This window comes from Mirounga angustirostris, unplaced genomic scaffold (assembly GCF_029215605.1).
Source record: "Mirounga angustirostris isolate CCGP_5_RB_7025 unplaced genomic scaffold, mMirAng1.0.hap1 SCAF_5, whole genome shotgun sequence".
Classification (NCBI taxonomy): Eukaryota; Metazoa; Chordata; class Mammalia; order Carnivora; family Phocidae; genus Mirounga; species Mirounga angustirostris.
In genome coordinates, this window is record NW_026991713.1 from 173,861,676 (window position 1) to 173,879,683 (window position 18,008).

An 18,008-nucleotide genomic window follows, 5' to 3' on the forward strand; every position below is an offset into this window, starting at 1 on the left:
GAAAGAGCCAAGATGTCCTTCAACAGACGAATGGATAAAGATGTGGTCCATATATACAATGGAATATTACTCAGCCATCAGAAAGGATGAATACACAACTTTTACATCAACATGGATGGGACTGGAGGAGATTATGCTAAGTGAAATAGGTCAAGAGAAAGAAAGTCACTTATCATATGGTTTCACTTATTTGTGGAACATAAGGAATAGCACGGAGGACATTAGGAGAAGGAAGGGGAAAATGAAGGGGGAAAAATCAGAGGGGGAGATGAACCATGAGAGACTATGGACTCCGGGAAACAAACTGAGGGGAGGGGTGTGAGGGGAGGGGTGAGCCCAGCGATGGGTATTAAGGAGGGCACATACTGCATGGAGCACTGGGTGTTATACACAATGAATCATGGAACACATCAAAAACTAATGATGGGGGTGCCTGGGTGGCTCAGCTGGTTAAGCCACTGCCTTCAGTTCAGGTCATGATTCCAGAGTCCTGGGATCAAGCCCCGCATCGAGCTCCTTGCTCTGCGGGGAGCCTGCTTCTCCCTCTCCCTCTGCCTGCAGCTCCCCCTGCTTGTGATCTCTCTCTCTCTCACTACCTCTCTCTCTGTATCAAATAAATAAATAAAATCTTTAAAAAAAAAAAAACTAATGATGTACTGTACGGTGACGAACATAAATCAATCAATCAATCAATCATCTTTTTTAAAAATAAAATAAGTAAATAATAAATAAATAAATCTCTGCCCAGAGATTTGAGATTCCATCTTTAATACACACTAGATTTCTGTACAGAGCCGGGGCTATTCTCAACGTTTTCTGTTATCCCATTGGTCTATTCATGCGCAAGTCCCACACCGTTTTACCTGCGGGGGTTTTTCCCCAACACTTATTTCCCATTCCTTCCATCAGTGCCTCAATCCAGCAGCAGGAACCCTTCGAAATAAAGGCTGGAAAAACCTCGTGAGTATTGAAGTACAGTTAATCAGGCTGCAAGTAAGATTCATGCCATACCTTTTGAAAAGCAAATGTTAAAGTAATAACTCCCCAGGACAGACCTTGGGCAGAAAGTTATCTGGTTTTATCACCACCCAAAGGATAAGGAGGGGTTTCTCTTACAAAGGTCATACCCCCTTGGCACTCTTCATTATCACATGCAGCCAGCCCTGAAAGTGCACATTATAGTTGGGTGAAGAAACTGCAGACACCAAATCACACACGATGAAGGCTATAAACAAAGTGACCAAATATCCCCGTTTGTCCTGGAGTCCCACTTTACAATACTGTCCTGGCATAATTAATAGCACTTCCCTTCACTGTCAAAGGAGCAGGAAATGTATGAGATGAGCTTGCAACATCTTGTCATACCAGAAAGCAAAGAAGCTACCAAAGATAATTTACGGTTATGTCAAAAGGAATCAGGAGCCAAGTTGAAAAGGTACTGACCAAAGGTGAAATGATCTGAGCATCAATAAGAACTGCAGCAGACTGGTTTAAATTCATGAATGCACTTTGATTGAAAAAATAATTGATCAGTTACAGGAAGCAAAGCAACCAGATCATTACTGTGAAAACAGGCAAAAGGAAGAACCAAGCATTTTCTTTTCTGTATGAACTGTATCTAAAAGTAATCTATTAGTTAATGAGGGGAAATTTCTGATACAAGAATCCCAGTTAATAAACGAAGAATCATTTATAGAATTAATGAAATAAATAGATCTAGGCTCCTAACATCATATATAAACCAGACATGCCACCATCTCTAATGTGTTCTTGCCAAAATATGAGAAGTGAATCTTGTTACACCTCTAGACTTGTAAGTTTTTAGTTAATACAGAGGGCAGAGAACTATATTAAATAATATCATAGGTATGCAAACAGCAAAATTCAAAGACAAGAAATTCTACAGGATAAATAATGCAGTTGTTTCAATGAATGAATTTCAAGAGAAAAAATAGGAACTATAGATTATAAGACTTAGAAGACAAAGCAACGAATTGCAACTTATGGATCTTATTTGGACCACAACTCAAATAAGCTTTTAAAAAAATACGTGGTTGGGGCACCTGGGTGGCTCAGTCGTTAAGCGTCTGCCTTATGATCCCAGGTTATGATCCCAGGGTCCTGGGATCGAGCCCCGCGTCGGGCTCCCTCCTCGGTGGGGAGCCTGCTTCTCCCTCTCCACTCGCCCTGCTTGTGTTCCCTCTCACTGTGTCTCTCTGTGTCAAATAAAATATTTAAATTAATTAAATAAATTAATTAATTAAAAGTATGTGGTTTTTAAGAAAACATTAATTACAAATTAAGGAATTATTCATTTTTATTGGTATGATAATAGTATTGTGGGTTTTCTTTTTCAAAGAGTTCTTACCTTTCAGAGGTACACACTTAAATATTTATAGACAACATTTGGGAGTCGTTTCAAAATACTTCAGTAGGGATGGAAGACAGGGAAGACGGGGTAGAAAAAAAACAAGATTGGCTATGAGTTTATGACGGGTAAAGCCAAATAATACAGGGGGATTCATCATATATGTTTGAAATTTTCTATTAAAAAAAATTTCTAAATAGAAAAACATAGAAAACAAAATACTTAACATTTGAATAAGTAACAAAAATATTACTAAAACTCCATGGAAATATTTTTTCTTTTGAGGCTTTTTCGAGGCATCATCCATAAATTTTGGTCTCAAAGCAGACAGGGGAACCTAAAAGAAAAAGCCAACAAGGCCTAGCTCCTACCAAAGCTTCTCTGAAGAGATTCCAACTGGCTGAAAACCCGAAGTCCTATTTGGCTAAGGATATGATCAAAGAGAATCTATAAATTTAATTCAGGTAAACAAAAAGACCATTGATGAGCTACTCCCAGCCTGTAGCAGGCCCAGACTCCTTGACTAGTTTTGGAATATGGACCTCCTAGAGAAGGCCAAACTCAAGCCACATCAGCCCCAGGTCCTACAGACCACAAGTCAGAGACTTAGGGAAAGCCTTCCCCTGGGTTTGGCTGCAAGGTGGCTGTAAGCTTAGCCAAGCTTGTCTGGGAAGTGGGAAAGAAGAGCTGATTTTACATCTGGACCTCAACATTGCTAAGTAGTAGCAGCCTAGTGTCTCAGACAGTGCATGACATCTCAGATACACTTATGCCCTGGCTACTGCAGGCTCATAGGGACAGCTGAGAGGCCAGGAAGTCACCTGCTAAATTAAAATGAAACATCATGGCTATCTACCATGGCTATCTAAGAAACATGTGATAAAATAATGTGTTTCAAAGTAGACTGAGTAATGAAACTCTCTGTGTTGAAGTCATCATTTATCTTATTTACAATGAAAAAATGGGGAGAAAAATACTCAGGAAAAGAATCTAATATTAAAAGGCACCATTAAGGACACCTGGATGGCTCAGTCAGGCATCTACCTTCGGCTCAGGTCATGATCCCGGGATTCTGGGATCAGCCACCACCGGGCTCCCCCTGCTCAGCAGGAAGTCTGTTTCTGCTTCTCCCTCTCCCTCTGACCTTCCCCCTTGCTCGTGCTCCCGTGCGTGCGCTCTTTCTCTCACAAATAAACTTTTTTAAAAATACATCAATAAAAATAAAAACAAAAGGCACCACAAGACAAATCACATCTTGTAATTATAGTACTCAGACTCTCTCACTCAGCAGCCAGCATTCGAAGGCACAGCACTACAACAATACTGCTGTGTGGTCCACATTCATTACACAGAATTTTAAGCAGAAAGGAAACTCTTTAGTGATGGCAAAATAAGAAAGCATGAACAGTTACAAATACTATACCTTCTCATTATTATGTATTTTTAAATGCCTACAAACATCTTTATTTTTCCTGAATTGGCACTCATGCAAAACAGATCACTACTACCTCATCATCCATAGTTGGCGACCAAGATCCTCTCAGATAACAAGGCTCTAGATGTATCAACAGAGACTATTTAGTAACAAGGGGTAGGTGGCGAATGCATTTCAAGGCAAGACACTGACAGGACCAAGAACAAAGGTGCAGATCCCAGATCCAATGTTTATGGGAGTATCCATGGGTTCCACCTTAGGTGGTTCTGAAGATCAAATATATTCACTAAAATGTAAGCTCTACAAGGTCAAGGATCTTTTCCCCCTATTTTATTCACTGATGTATGGCGAACACCTAGCTGAGTTCCTGTTGGGCCTCAACAAATATGTGTGGAATGAATAAAGAATAGAAAAAAAGGCATCTTATATACTGTAAAATGCCATCAAATATAAGGTATTAATACCAGTTCATCTTTTGGATTCATTTAATCAGATCTTTATATAGAACTGAATGTTTTTTAAAATACTTTCATGTTTATTCAGTGATCAATAACAAAATATTAATTTCCTAATGGATGGGTGAACAGTTGTTACAGTACAAGGAATAATGGGGAAATTTTACAGATGAGGGTACAATGTTACAGAGACAAAGGGGGTTACAAATAAAGTAAAATCAACAAAGCTGCCTGAGAGATCCCAACTGGGGAGGGAAAGATCCAGGCACCTGAGCAGCAGGGCAGAACGAGTGAGCACCAGAAGACTATCCTCTCACACAGCACTTAGCACAAACATAACATAGAACGCCTGGAGTTATTAATGGTTCTGTGTGTTTCCATTGCTAAATCACAAGCTCCGGGAGGCTCAGATCTCACGTGTCTTGTTCACCACTGTGTTCCCAGCACCAGGCACAGAGTAGCTGTTCAATAAATATTTGTTAAATGGAAAAGAAGAAAGGCAAAGTCTGAACTAATGATCTTGCAGGTAGATACAGCCCTCATAAAAATGAGGTTTAAGCTTCCAACACGGGAGAAAATTTTGCTTTAACTACCAGACTTGCTCAAGAGGCGGATATGAACGTTCCACCAAAGGAGGCTCTGAAATTCAGGATAGCCTTTCCCCAAAAGACGGTGAGAAACTGTTCACATCACTTGGATAAAAGACATGAGGAGCTGTGCTCTCTGGAAACTCAAAATAAATCAGGCCTTTCCCTGGTTCTGTTTTCAACAAATGGAAAGAAAATGGGTCAAAGTGCCTTTCTGCACCCATCACTCTTCAGCCCCCACTTCAAAGCCCTTCAGTGAGTAAAGACGAATACATCCTCCAATGAGGTCTCCCTCCATTTGTGGTCCTGAAAGGTCCTGCACCTTCCAGGACCTTCCATTTACAAAAAAGGTGCCTTTCAGCATGGCACCCTTACTGCACCAGGGTCTCCTGGCGATGCTGAGTTTTCTGGTGCCGATTGAGGATGGACCTCTGGTTGAAGCTCCTCCCGCAGGCAGGACAGTGGTAGGGCTTTTCCCCAGTATGGATCCTCTGGTGTCGGACCAGCCGCTCCCCTTTACTGAACCGCTTCCCACACACCTGGCACCCATACGGCTTCTCGCCCGTGTGGGCTCGCCGGTGCACAGCCAGGTTTGCGTTCCTGCTGAAGCTCTTGCCGCACTCACAGGTGTAGGGCTTTTCCCCCGTGTGAGTTCTCCGATGCACCTGCAGATGCTGCCTCCGAGTGAAGCTTTTCCAGCAGTCACCACACTTGAAGGGCTTCTCCCCCGTGTGACTCCTCTGGTGGACCTCAAGGTGGTGCCTCTGGCTGAAGGTTTTCCAGCACTCACTGCACACATAGGGTCTCTTTCCCAGGTGTGTTCTCTGGTGCTTCATGAGGTACTCTCTCAAGGTGAACCCCTTCCCACACTCAACGCACCCATAGGATTTCTCTTCTTCATGAGTTCTCTGGTGTCTGACAAGATTTGAGCTCCGACTAAAGCCTTTTCCGCACTCGGGGCACTGAAAGGGCTTCCAGAAGGAGCTGTGGGTCTTGAGGTCATCCGGCAGGGGTATGACGCCATGCTGAGGAGGCGACGGCCCTGGCATGTTTCCCACAGAACTACTGGGCTCCTGCTCACAGCTTCTTCCAAGCTCAGGGCTCTGAAGTGTGGCTTCCCCAAACCTCTCTGACGTCACCCGAGCAAGCGCCCCCTTGAGGTCTGCCTGACGGGTTTTAGACTCCTTTTCCTTGCTCCCAATGCCTACAGGACAAAGGAGATACAGACTGATTCTACAGCAACGATGAAAGTAAATTTATACGTTAGAATCTGGCTCCTAAGGTATCCCCCTAACAATTCCTTCTTTTTCCCTTTGACTGACAACCTCAATACAGTTTCCTTTCACTGACTCTAAAACCAGACTTTGCTCTACTTCTCTCCATCTCTGTTATTGACTGAATGTTTGTGTCCCCAACCCCCCCAAATTCATAGGTTGAAGCCCTATGCCCTAATGTGATGCTATCAGGAGATGGGGTGTATGAGAAGTAATAAGGTACAGTCATAAGGGTGGAGCCCCCCAAATGGGATTAGTGTCCTTATAAGAAAAGGAAGAGAAACCAGAGCGCTTTGCACACACAGGTCATGTGAGCATGATTCCTCATGATAGGATTACTGCCCTTGTGAAGAGGCAGAGACACAAGATGGATCCCTCCATTGTCTGCCATGTGAAGACACAGTGAGGTGGCAGCCAGGTGCAAGCAAGGAAGAGGGCGTTCTCTAGACACTGAATCTACAGGAACCTTCATCTTGAACTTCCAGAACTCTGAGAAATAAATGTCTGTTGTTTAATCCACACAGTCTATAATATTCTATTATAGCAACCCGAGCTAAGACAATCTCTGTACCTTTTTACAGAATAGTCTGCCAAGTTTTAACCACCACTCACTTAACGTTCTACTAACTCGGACTTTCATTTCCTTCTAAATCTAACTCAATGATTTCCTTGAAGAAACCAACCCTGCTTGCTCTCTTCAGCGAATATATACTGAATTAGCACTTTGCTTATCCTGCACTTATTTACACACAATCTTGTTGAAAATGCTATTTTACATTCATCAAGGTGTTCTGCCTTCCCTAGAGATTACAAACCTATTCCAGGGATGGTGAACTACTTGGAGTTCTCCATATCCTCCCTACACTTGCTCAGCAAGTGGTCCCTGCTCACGCTGCTCCCTCCGCCTAACCAGGTTTTATCAATCTGGGTCTCCTGGGAGCCTGGCATAGGCTTACTGGCTGCTGGATGAATGAACAAACCCACTCTGTCACTGACTTCTACCAGACTGAAATGCCCGTGAATGCTACTGAAATGCCTCAAGCTATCTAGATGTCCTTCCTCTGATCCCTCTTTCATTCTCTCTAAATTAACACAATTATTCACAGAAGAACAGGAGGAAGGCGAAAAAAAGGGAAGGCTCTAGGGAGCAAAACAGCCAAGACAGAAAAAAAGAGAAACAAGAGGCACCTCGCTGGCTCAGTCCGCGGAGCATGCGACTCTTAATCTCAGATTGTAAATTCGCACCCCAGATTGGGTATATAGATTACTTAAAAATAAAATTTAAAAAAAAGAAAGAGAGACAGACAACAAGCAGCACTTGAGGATGGAAAGGGTCCTTTCAGGTGACGCTGTTAAAATGAAAAAAGAAAAACATCACATGCCTCCTGACCTAAACAAAGATGAAGGACTCTCACCTCTGACGGATTCTTTTGTAAATTTCCCAGGAAAGTAAAACTGCACAAAACATTAACTATAGAGTTCAAAGAATTTTCATAATGAACACAACCATGTAAACAGCATCCAGCTCAAGAAACATTACCAGCATCCAGAAAGCCCTCTCCCATGCCCTCCAGTGACTATATCCTGCCCCCCTAGGCAAACATGCTATCCAGACTTTTATCACCATAAAGTGCTTTTGCCTGGTCTTGAACTTTATGCATTGGATTCACACATTGTTTGTGGCTGCTTCTGCTCATTATTATGCTTTTAAGATTCACCCACATTGTGGAACATAGCTATAATTACACTATGTTCTTTTTTGTTAGTGTATGGTATTACACTGTAAGGATATATTGGAACCTATTTGTTAACTTGGCTGATGTTCATTTGGGTAGTTTCCAGTTTTGAGGTGTTATGAATAGTAAAACTGAAACTAAATGTAAAGCACAAGCCTTACCTAGACCCTGAGGAGATATGAGTATGTGCTAGGTATTACATATCATGGAATTCTGGTCTCTCAGGCCCAATCCTACACAGCTGTCAATGCCGGAGCCACACATTCATGGGACTAAACCCCAGGATGATCTGAAGGTTGAGACAGCCATTAGACAGTATGCGTGGGAAACGGACCTCGCCCACCAAGACAGCATAAACACTTAGGGAAGTGCTTAGGTTTTTTCAAACAATGGGAAGAGGACAAACATACAGCCAGACTCTCTAACAGTCAGAATGGCCAAGGGCATGTAAAAACCCTCTAGCAATAGGAGGGCAGAATCTTCCAGCACACAGCAGCGTTGGTGGCAGAATTTTGTCCCTGAGGGGAACCAAGGTGCTGAAATGCTAATACCACCATCTGGGGCACACTGCAGGAGCTCCTGCGCTGCACAGTTATGTCTGAGGGTTTCCACGTCCTCTGCCATTACACAAGTCTTACATCTCTTTGTAACATATGTTGGCAGCCTTTGGCCACTCACATCACTGCCCTGGCGTGACAACCCTGCCTAGACCCAGTTCTCCTAAGTCCCTCCTCTAGTGTCCCTTACACTACTCCATAACTACCATTATTACATACACTTGGGCTCTTCATCCAAGCTGCTAAGATCGTAGAGGCAAGGACCTTTAAGACTTCATAGTCACCGGCAGAATGTTGGTCACATAGCAAGTGCCAAATAAATATTTTGGGGTGATAAATAAATGAATGTTGACTGACTCATAAAGAAATAATATTTGTAGAGCTAATAAAAATATCTAACACTATTATATTCGCCAAACATCAATCCTCACAATGCCATGATATTTCCCATTTTGCAACTGAGAAACCAGAGCCCTAAAAAGGTCACCTGTGGTGTACAAGGTCACAATCAGTAAGTGATGGAGCCAGGATGGATTCTCATGTGCTAAAGGCAGTATAGTGATACTCTCACTCATCCCTCAACATGTTTCAAGATGAAAATCGGCCAGATGGGGTGGGGTCAGTAGATGAGCAGTCAGTATATAACTTAGAAAGTTATGAAAGGAAAAGAAGCAGAGGGAACAAAGGAGAGGGCCATTCCCAAGCACGTTTCTTTTCCTCCCTCCCTCCAACCCGCAGAGATTCCTCTCCACTCTGGCAGTCCCTAGCCCCCTCCTCCCCGGCTTTCCCACCAGGGCCTCTCCTTGTACTTCCCTGGGCTCGCTCTTCCCTCCTCTCTTGCTGCTCCTCCTCCTGTGGGCTTTTCATTTGCATCGTGGTCTCGCCCTTCCAGCTCCAACCCCAGGTAAAACCTGGCCACCATCTGAGACAGGCCCAGCCCAGGCTCTGCTCGCTCTGTGACATGGGAGCACATGGACCTCTCCGGTTTCTAACATCCTTCTGTCCATCCTCCTGCCATCCTCTGTACACACACCTCATGCTCCGAACGTTCCCTGCCATTAGTTCTGCCCCAACACAAAACTGCTAAGGTGGGGCCAGCACCCAGAGGGCACTCAATAAATCCCTACTGAATGAACAAGATCAGAGGATCATTTTTTGCCGCTCTTTTGCTCTCGAGCCTGGGTACTCTTCAATCACAGACAGAGTAGGTGCTCCAGGAATCCTAATGACCGACCTGTCTCATCACAGCCTGGTGTTTTCTTGCCCCCTTGTCCACTCCTCTCCTGAAAGGAAAGCACATGGCCAGCTCCTTAAACCTGGATCCACGCTCTTTCCTTGGACCCATTTACTCATCTTCTTTTGTCAGTAGTACCAGGTTCTGAAATCTGGAGCAAGGGCAAGAACCCTGACCTGGTCTAGCTAAAACTTTGGGCAAGGTTTATGCCTATGTCATTTCCTATTTCTGTTTTCAAAATTCCAAAATTTCAAAATTCCTCAGTTTCTTACCTTTGGGATGAAAACAGTCTTACCTGGAGCTGAGACCCCACAGTCCCGGGGTTCCACGTATTCCCCAAAGCAGTCTATCTGGGCTGGGGTCACATGCCTCCACTCCTCCTCGGGGAAGGCCAGGGCCATATCTTTAAATGGCCCCAATCCCTGAAACAATAGGAAATTGCTTTAGATAGAAAAATAATCCTAACGTAGGAAGAGTCTAAAAGCAGAAGACAACAGGGGACAACACTCTAGGGAAGCATGGAGCAAGAAAACAGAAGGAACTGAGTCATTAGTGGTCTTGGGGGCAGAAAGGCCTACCTCTCGACAGTTAATGACAGGGGAGTAATGGATTCATCTGAGCCACTGTATTTCCGAGACTTTGCTGCAGCCACCGAGCTTATACCCTCACAACCACAGAACCCAATTCCCATTTTTCAAGTGCCTCCATTCAAGCCTCAGAGCAGATCCACTCATCTAAAACTGATTTTCCGGGCACCTGGGTGGCTCAGTCGTTAAGCATCTGCCTTCGGCTCAGGTCATGATCCCAGGGTCCTGGGATCGAGTCCCACATCGGGCTCCCTGCTCGGCAGGAAGCCTGCTTCTCCCCTCCCACTCCCCCTGCTTGTGTTCCTGTTCTCGCTGTCTCTCTCTCTGTCAAATAAATAAATAAAAATCTTTAAATAAAAAATTAAAAAAAAAAAAAAAACTGATTTTCCCTCAGAGGTAAGTAAATATTTGGGCAGGCCTTGTCTTTTTTTTTTTTTTTTAAGATTTTTTTATTTCTTTGACAGAGAGAGACACAGCAAGAGAGGGAACACAAGCAGGGGGAGTGGGAGAGGAAGAAGCAGGCTTCCCACTGAGCAGGGAGCCCAACGCGGGGCTTGAACCTAGGACCCTGGGATCATGACCTGAGCCGAAGGCAGACACTTAACGACTGAGCCACCCAGGCGCCCCCGGGCAGGCCTTGTCTTAAGAACAATGTTGTGTTAAAATAAATTCAGTATCATTCAACACCATGAAGAACTATTACAGGAGAAGGGGAGGGTCTGGCAAAATTAAAACATGTTGTCATCCTTTATCTCCATCCTGGAAAAACAGGAATAGGAAATGACACAGGCATAAACCTTGCCCAAAGTTTTAGCTAGACCAGCCTTGATTCTTTTTTTTTTTTCCTGCCAAATGACAGCTTTCCTTCTACAAGAACTCTTCACTTTAAAACCACTGTCCCCTTCAGAAAGGTGCCATGCTGGAAATCCCCCACCTCCCTGGTAACAGCACCCAGTGGACATGGCAAGAGTGCCCCATCTGTGCTCTTTACCCCCATCTGTGGCAGGCAAAGAAGTGCAAACAAGGCCAAAACTCCTGGTGTAGCCAGGATAGGGGCCAGTGGAAACACTCTGCTCAGTGCTCCAGGGAGTCCCGAACCCTGAGTCAGCTACATTCTTGCTGACGTGGGAGAAGGAGGGTTCAGAGGAAGAGTAGCAGCAGAAGTATCCATAAAGGCTGTCTGCAAAGGGTTACTGACCAACTGCCACAGCCTAGATCAAGCCTAGGGGGTTTCTATCAATAAGGTCTTCTTCTTCCTCACAATTAAAAGAGTAATCCTGAGTCACGCAAAAAAAAAAAAAAATCACAGAGCAATAAAAATGACTGTATTGAGCCTTATTGACCCTAAGGGTCCAGGCATAAGGCTCAACTCAAGTTAACTGAGGATGATAAAGTGGAGAAAACAAAGCTGTCATATCCATCAGAACAAGAAAGGTGGAATAATTCAACCTGTGGATGGCACTTAGTTGTGCAGAGAAACCTTAGGGAAAGTGAACTCATTCAAAACAATGTCATGGTCCCCAGAAGGGCAGAGGTACAGCTCACCTGGGATCCAGCTGTAAGGAATCCAGCTGCCATCTCTTGGTCCCTGGTGTTCACTGGAGGGAGGCCAGGACCAGCCTGAAGAACTGGCAGAGCTAAGCAAAGGAAAAAAAGCATGAGAAAGATTAGCACTGTCTTGCAGTTAGCTTGTTCAAAGGTGTCCACTGCCTGACAAATAGAACCCTAAGAACCTTAAGGAGACTCCATACAGATGGGGTTTGGGTACAGCCTACCCTGTTCTCAACCAAGAAGACAATCCCAACCCAATATGCCCTGCCCCTTGAAGACCAGCCATGCTCCCTGGTCACACTCTGGAAATAACCCCCTTTGAGATTCAGTAACACAATGAAGTCACATATTACTTTTAGGGATATGGTTTGTCTGCCCACTTAAAAAATATCTCTACATGTCACCTGCATATTCCAGGAGGTTTCTAGAAAGGGATGTGAGGGAAAAGAGAAGAAAAGAAATGGTAAGAGAGCATAATCCCAGGTATCCCCTACAGAAATCAGAGAGTCAAGATACAGAAAACAATTTCACTTCATCTGTTTCCTACTGAAGTCAAGGAAGTAACCAGGAAAACTCGTAATTACAGCCCACAGGTCACTTAATTTATCAATTGCTGGGCTTGTAAAAGACAGAGTCACAAAGCACAGTTTTCTGTGTCCTTACTTCTTTACTGTTTGCATCTTACCCTGCTCCTGGAAGGCTTGGGTCCCAGCTCCAGGATCCTGACTGAGTTGCTCCTCAGTGCCTTGGTCTAGGCCTTGAACTCCTTCCCCATGGGGCATCCCCCACTCGGGCTTGATCTCCACTGGCCCCAGGTGGACACCTGGTTCCCAAGGGCCTCTTCCAAGTGCTGTCTCCTGTTGTTCTCCCTGCATGTGGCATGGAACCTAAGGACAGTCCCCAACACCTATTAGAATGAGGCCTGGGTGAGGGATTTGAATTAAAACCTAAAAAGAGAACCAAGAAAACAACTATTCCAGCTGCAAAGGAGGGTAAGAAAAAGCTGGCTAGGTTCTTCCCCAGGATGTCAGTGGGAAGGTGAAAAAGAGGCTAACTAACCTCTCTTTATCAGGCTCTATGCAACTGTTATGTGTCTATGCCATTTTGTAAGGGTCCCTTTGGCCTGACCGAATTCCACCATGAATAGTATCACAGAGAGGCTAAATATTGTTTGGTTGAGAACTTTAGCCCAAAACACTCCCTACTAGGAAAAAAATCCCCCAATTATAAATGCTAAAAGTAAAAAATACAAACCTTGATTCCGTAGTGAACTAGCTAGTGAGAAAAACTTGGCTCTAAAAATAGCAAGAAAAATCAGGACAACTCACATTGAGACACAGTCACAAAAACAGGCCCTTTTTGGTCTACTTTAAAGCTCCTGGGTTGGGAGTAAATAAAACAATTCTTAGGATTATGGAGGAAGTCAGGGGTAACTACAGTAGGAAAAGGAAGAATGAAGTGAAGAAAGATGGTTATTTGCAAGCAAAACAGTTATGTTAAGTCCTGCTCTCTTCCTTCTCAGCCAACAATCAGGTGACTGTACCAAAGAGTCACAGACACGTTGCCAAAGTCCCAAGAAAGCATCTGAGATGCAACTGCCTGGTATCACCAGAACACCACCACAGAATCCCTAATGTGAGCCACCTGAGCACTGTGCAGACCATGCTTCTTAGTAAGAATATTCACCCAAGTGGAATTCTCTGTATTCCCACATGTATCTCTACCCAAAGAGGAATGAGTCTATGAGGGACCTTAAAACTGGTCACAACTGCCTTCTTTAGGCCTGAGGCTCACAAGGGAAATATGGCCAGGCCTCTGTCCTGATGACCAAAAAGGAAGCTAACAGCCCTTCTACAGGCCCTGCAGCTTCCCTGAGAATGACTTTTCTTCCTGAAAACTCCACTGCCCTCCAAACAGTACCTCAGGGAGTCTGGGAGCAGATGAAGGAGACTGTATACCTCATCTACTCCCACTGCTTCCTCAAACTTTTCAGTTCTTTAAATCTCCCCTTCCCACACCAATGAAACAAGACCCAGATACCCCCTTCTCACCCACCGCCTTGGCCTCCAATGTTCTCTCTGTGAAGTCCTCCACCATGGCCACAAGAGCCTTGCCACTCTCCAGGCCATGCTCCCGAATCCAGGCATAGAACTCCCGTGGCAGGATGGTCAGGAACTGCTCCAGCACCAGCAACTCCATGATCTGCTCCTTGGTGTGCAGCTCAGGCCTCAGCCACTGGCGACAGAGTTCCTGGAGTTCCCTGAGGGCTTCCTGAGGACCAGCTGCCTCCTGGTAGCGGAACTGCCGAAACCTCAGACGAAAAGTCTCCGGACTAGGGTCCTCCCTTCCCCTGCCCCATGGCAACTCTTTCTCTAGCTTTACCACAGGAACACCCATCTGCTGCTGAGGGTCTTCTGCCATCCTTGGACGCTCCTTAAGCATCTTCACACCCCTCCCAGAAGACTGAAGGTCTGTTGGGAAGACCAGACAAACAAAAATGGCAGCAAAAATGAGACAAAGGAAAAGCCAGTCCATCCCAGTTCTGTGTCTACATCAATGGATATTCTGCTAGAGAACATGACAATTACTTTCAAAAGACTGAACATATATCCTGAAAATCACGTCAATTCAATTCAGTAAATATATGTTAACAAGCTAGTATGTGCAAAAAAATGTATAGGGTTTACTTTATACCCACAAACACTGCAGGATCTCATTAGGAAGGTAACACTAAAATCAGAGAATATAAAATAGATTATAATTAGATCAGTCACACGGGCCTACTCTTCCAAAGGTATAATACACCTTCAATAAATATATATGCCAGACCTGCAGAAACTAGAAATATAACACAGATTGGGTGCCTGGGTGGCTCAGTCGGTTGAGCATCTGCTTTTGGCTTGGGTCATGATCTTGAGCCCTGGGATCAAGCCCCACATCTGGCTCTCTGCTCAGCGGGGAGTCTGCTTCTCCCTCTCCCTCTGTGCTCTCTCTCTCTCTTGCTCTCTCTCAAATAAAGAAATAAAATCCTTAAAAAAAAAAAAAAAGGAAATATAATACAGAACAAAACAAACAAGGCACTTACCCTTTGATACTTATATACTAGTGCAGCAGACAAAAAATATATAAGCAAATAAATTAAAATTATAAATGGAGATAAGTTCTAGAAAGCAAATAGGTAGGGTGCTCTATTAATGGAGGATGAACAACTTGAAGAACCACTTTCTGAAAAGATGACATGGAGGCTGAAACCCAAAGAATGAGAATGAGCCAGTCATTCAGATTTTTCCAGGCACAAGGACTGAGGCCAGAAATTACTCTGTGTATCTGAGAACAAGCCAAAGTGCAGTATGGCTTCTGCAGAGTTAAGTGAGGGACAGAGCTGCACGAGAAGAGGTGGCAGAAGCAGGCAGAACCAGATTATCCAGGAACTGGGACACACTAAAAATTACGGCTTACCCTTACTTTGGCGGGAAGCCACCTGTTTTACAAAGGTCATTTTGCCTGTGTTGTGTCAATGGACTATAGATTAGAGGGGATAAGAAGGGAAGCAGCACTTACAGTGGTCCAAGCAGGAGAGGCTCGGGATGGTGGCAAAGCAGACAGAGTCAAGACATATTTTGGAGGTAAAACCAAGAGACTTGCCAGTGGCCTGGATGTGACCGTGTGCTCAGCCTAAAGAAAACAACAGAGTGACACATATGTCATTATAATTGATCAAAAGATTTTTAACTTGTGGGGTGCCTGGATGGCTCGGTCGGTTAAGGGCAGACTCTTGATTTCCCTCAGGTCATGATCTCAGGGTCCTGGGATCCAGCCCTGCTTTGTGTTCCGCGCTCAGTATGGAGTCCGCTTCAGGATTCTCTCCTTCTCCCTCTGCCCCTCCGCCCCCTGCTCTTTCTCTCAAATAAAAAAAAAATTTTGGGGCGCCTGGGTGGCTCAGTTGGTTAAGCGACTGCCTTCGGCTCAGGTCATGATCCTGGAGTCCCTGGATCGAGTCCCGCATCGGGCTCCCTGCTCGGCGGGGAGTCTGCTTCTCCCTCTGACCCTCCTCCCTCTCATGCTCTCTGTCTCTCATTCTCTCTCTCTCAAATAAATAAATAAAATCTTTAAAAAAAAAAATTTTTTTTTTACAGATTTTTAACTTGTGTAGGCTCTACCAGTTAGAAAGCCTTTGAACACACACGCTCATTTAATACTTAATAACCATTCTGTATAAGGAGTATTACACCCCCCCCCCCTTTCAAAACGAAGAAACTGGAGATGGAAGAGATTAGTGGCCAAGGTCCGCAGCCCAAAGGATATGGCACAGATAAGCCACAGGGGGAGCCAAAATGAGAGAAAGGTGAGTGTCCTTCACGTACTCATGAAAAAAGAAGGGGCTTACACTAGACTGGAGGATGAGTACTATTTAATTTCATGCCGGGTTCAGGTTGGGGGTGCAGGGTAGGCTGGGGAGACAGACCCGGGAGTCCAAAGTGGGGAAGGGGCTCAGTTTTTAGAGGAGGGAAAGATCAATCTTAATGCCACAGAGAATAAACTGGCAGGAGGTACTTCCGAAGCTCCTACTTAATAATTTTCTATTGGGTGGGGGCGCCTGGGTGGCTCAGTCGGTTAAGCGACTGCCTTCGGCTCAGGTCATGATCCTGGAGTCCCTGGATCGAGTCCCGCATCAGGCTCCCTGCTCAGCGGGGAGTCTGCTTCTCCCTCTGACCCTCCCCCCTCTCATGCTATCTCATTCTCTCTCTCAAATAAATAAATAAAACCTTTGAAAAAAAACAATATTCTATCGGGTGTTCGTGTACTTATATACCCTGCTTAGACCTATTTTACATTTCCAGTCGATTCATTTTCTCCGCTGCACCAACTGAGATTTCTCTTCCACGACTTCCCAGCTGCTGCATTTATTCACTCCCCTGTTGCCCTGAGGGCGCTACAGCGCAGACGTTTACCAATGTGTCTCCGACCACCAGATTCCCTGAAGGCGCGAAAGGTCCTCACTCATCTTTCATCCCCGGCACTTGACGAAGAGAAGGCTTAAAGAGAAGCCATTCTTCACCTGAGTGTCCCACGTCTTGCTCTAAAATGGCTACTTTCAGTTTTGTGAGAGATCCGCGCTCTTCCAGGTCTCGAGTCCGGGGACGCCCCCGACGCTGAGGCAACCCTGGCCGGGCCGGCCCAACCCCGCTCCCACCTGAGCCCCCGCGTCCCGCCCCGCCATGGCCTCCGTGCCGCGGAAGGCAGCTCTGGGGAGACGCGCCGCCCGCTACCTCAGCCCCGCCGCCGCCACCGCCACCCCCGCCACCGCAGCGGCCCGCAGCGGCCCCGAAGCCCGGCCCGCCGCCGCCTCCGCCTCGACCCAGCCACCCCAACCCGCCTCTCACCGCGGTCCCTCAGCAGCGCCGGCCTGGCCCGAGCCCTCAGCGGACCGGAAGTGGGCCGCGGACGCTGTCAGACAGGTGCGTGAGGAAAGAGCCCCTTCCGCTTCCTCTCTAGGACTCCCGGAGGTCGGTGTGTCTCTATGGTCGCTGGTCCCCTGGGCCTGTTCCAGGAGACCGGGCGCCTCTTCCCAGGCTAACTCGTCCCCTAGAGGCTCGCGGTCCTCGCGATCGTCAGGCCCTTTGGCGCCTCTGTGTTTTTGCATCTGCTTTCCCTCCGTGAGAAGGTCCCTCCAGACATACTCCTGGACGCGAAGCCTGTGTCAATGGGCTTTAGAGTCCAGTCGGTCAACACGTGCTTATTCCGCGCTTCTTGTACTTTGTGCAAGGCGCAGGGGCCGAGGGTGACAGAGGGAAGCACCGAATGCTATAGGTTCGCATAAGAGGGGCCTCCACCCGAGTAGTTGGGAGGAGGGAGTCAGGGAAGGCTTCCTGGAGGAGCCGGACCTCAGCTCAGATTTGAAGGGTGGACCTTTTAAAAAGTGAGGTGAGTGTCCCTAGCGAGTGTGGAGGGATTGACCTCATTCCCACACCACGCAGGCCACTCTAGCAGACGGTTAAACTAAGAATTTCGGTTGATAAGCTCAAGCCAATAGGAAGCCATGGAAAGGTTTAAAGGCGGGAAGGGACACATTTTGGAAAGATGTTGCTGAGAACCCGTGGAGAAAGACTGAGCAAGAAGAGGGGGAGGTGGAGAAATGAGACGGCTGACTGTCGCATAAAAAGAGGCTTAAAAAGGCAGTCCAGGAGAGAGAGGGTGAGACAGACCTGGGGCATTCGGTGAGA

At 45.8% G+C, this 18,008-nt stretch overlaps 1 protein-coding gene across 3 annotated transcripts; it reads right to left on the reverse strand.

The window, feature by feature from the left end:
• Positions 1-4,680: 4,680 nt before the first annotated feature.
• On the reverse strand, positions 4,681-17,323 carry ZSCAN25 (zinc finger and SCAN domain containing 25). Of its 3 annotated transcripts, none has more exons than XM_045875732.3 (7): positions 17,169-17,323; positions 15,346-15,459; positions 13,840-14,255; positions 12,470-12,671; positions 11,779-11,870; positions 9,942-10,068; positions 4,681-6,049 (listed from the first exon to the last, which is right to left on the reverse strand). In XM_045875732.3, exons 3-7 carry the CDS (start codon positions 14,224-14,226, stop codon positions 5,217-5,219), a joined length of 1,641 nt encoding a protein of 546 aa, XP_045731688.1. In that variant the 5' UTR covers positions 14,227-14,255; positions 15,346-15,459; positions 17,169-17,323; the 3' UTR covers positions 4,681-5,216. The 3 variants fall into 3 exon arrangements, with proteins under 3 accessions (XP_045731688.1, XP_064449334.1, XP_064449335.1); XM_064593264.1 differs by lacking the exon at positions 17,169-17,323 and adding an exon at positions 16,737-16,962; XM_064593265.1 differs by lacking the exons at positions 15,346-15,459; positions 17,169-17,323 and having other exon boundaries at positions 13,836-13,972.
• Between the last annotated feature and the right edge of the window lie 685 nt (positions 17,324-18,008).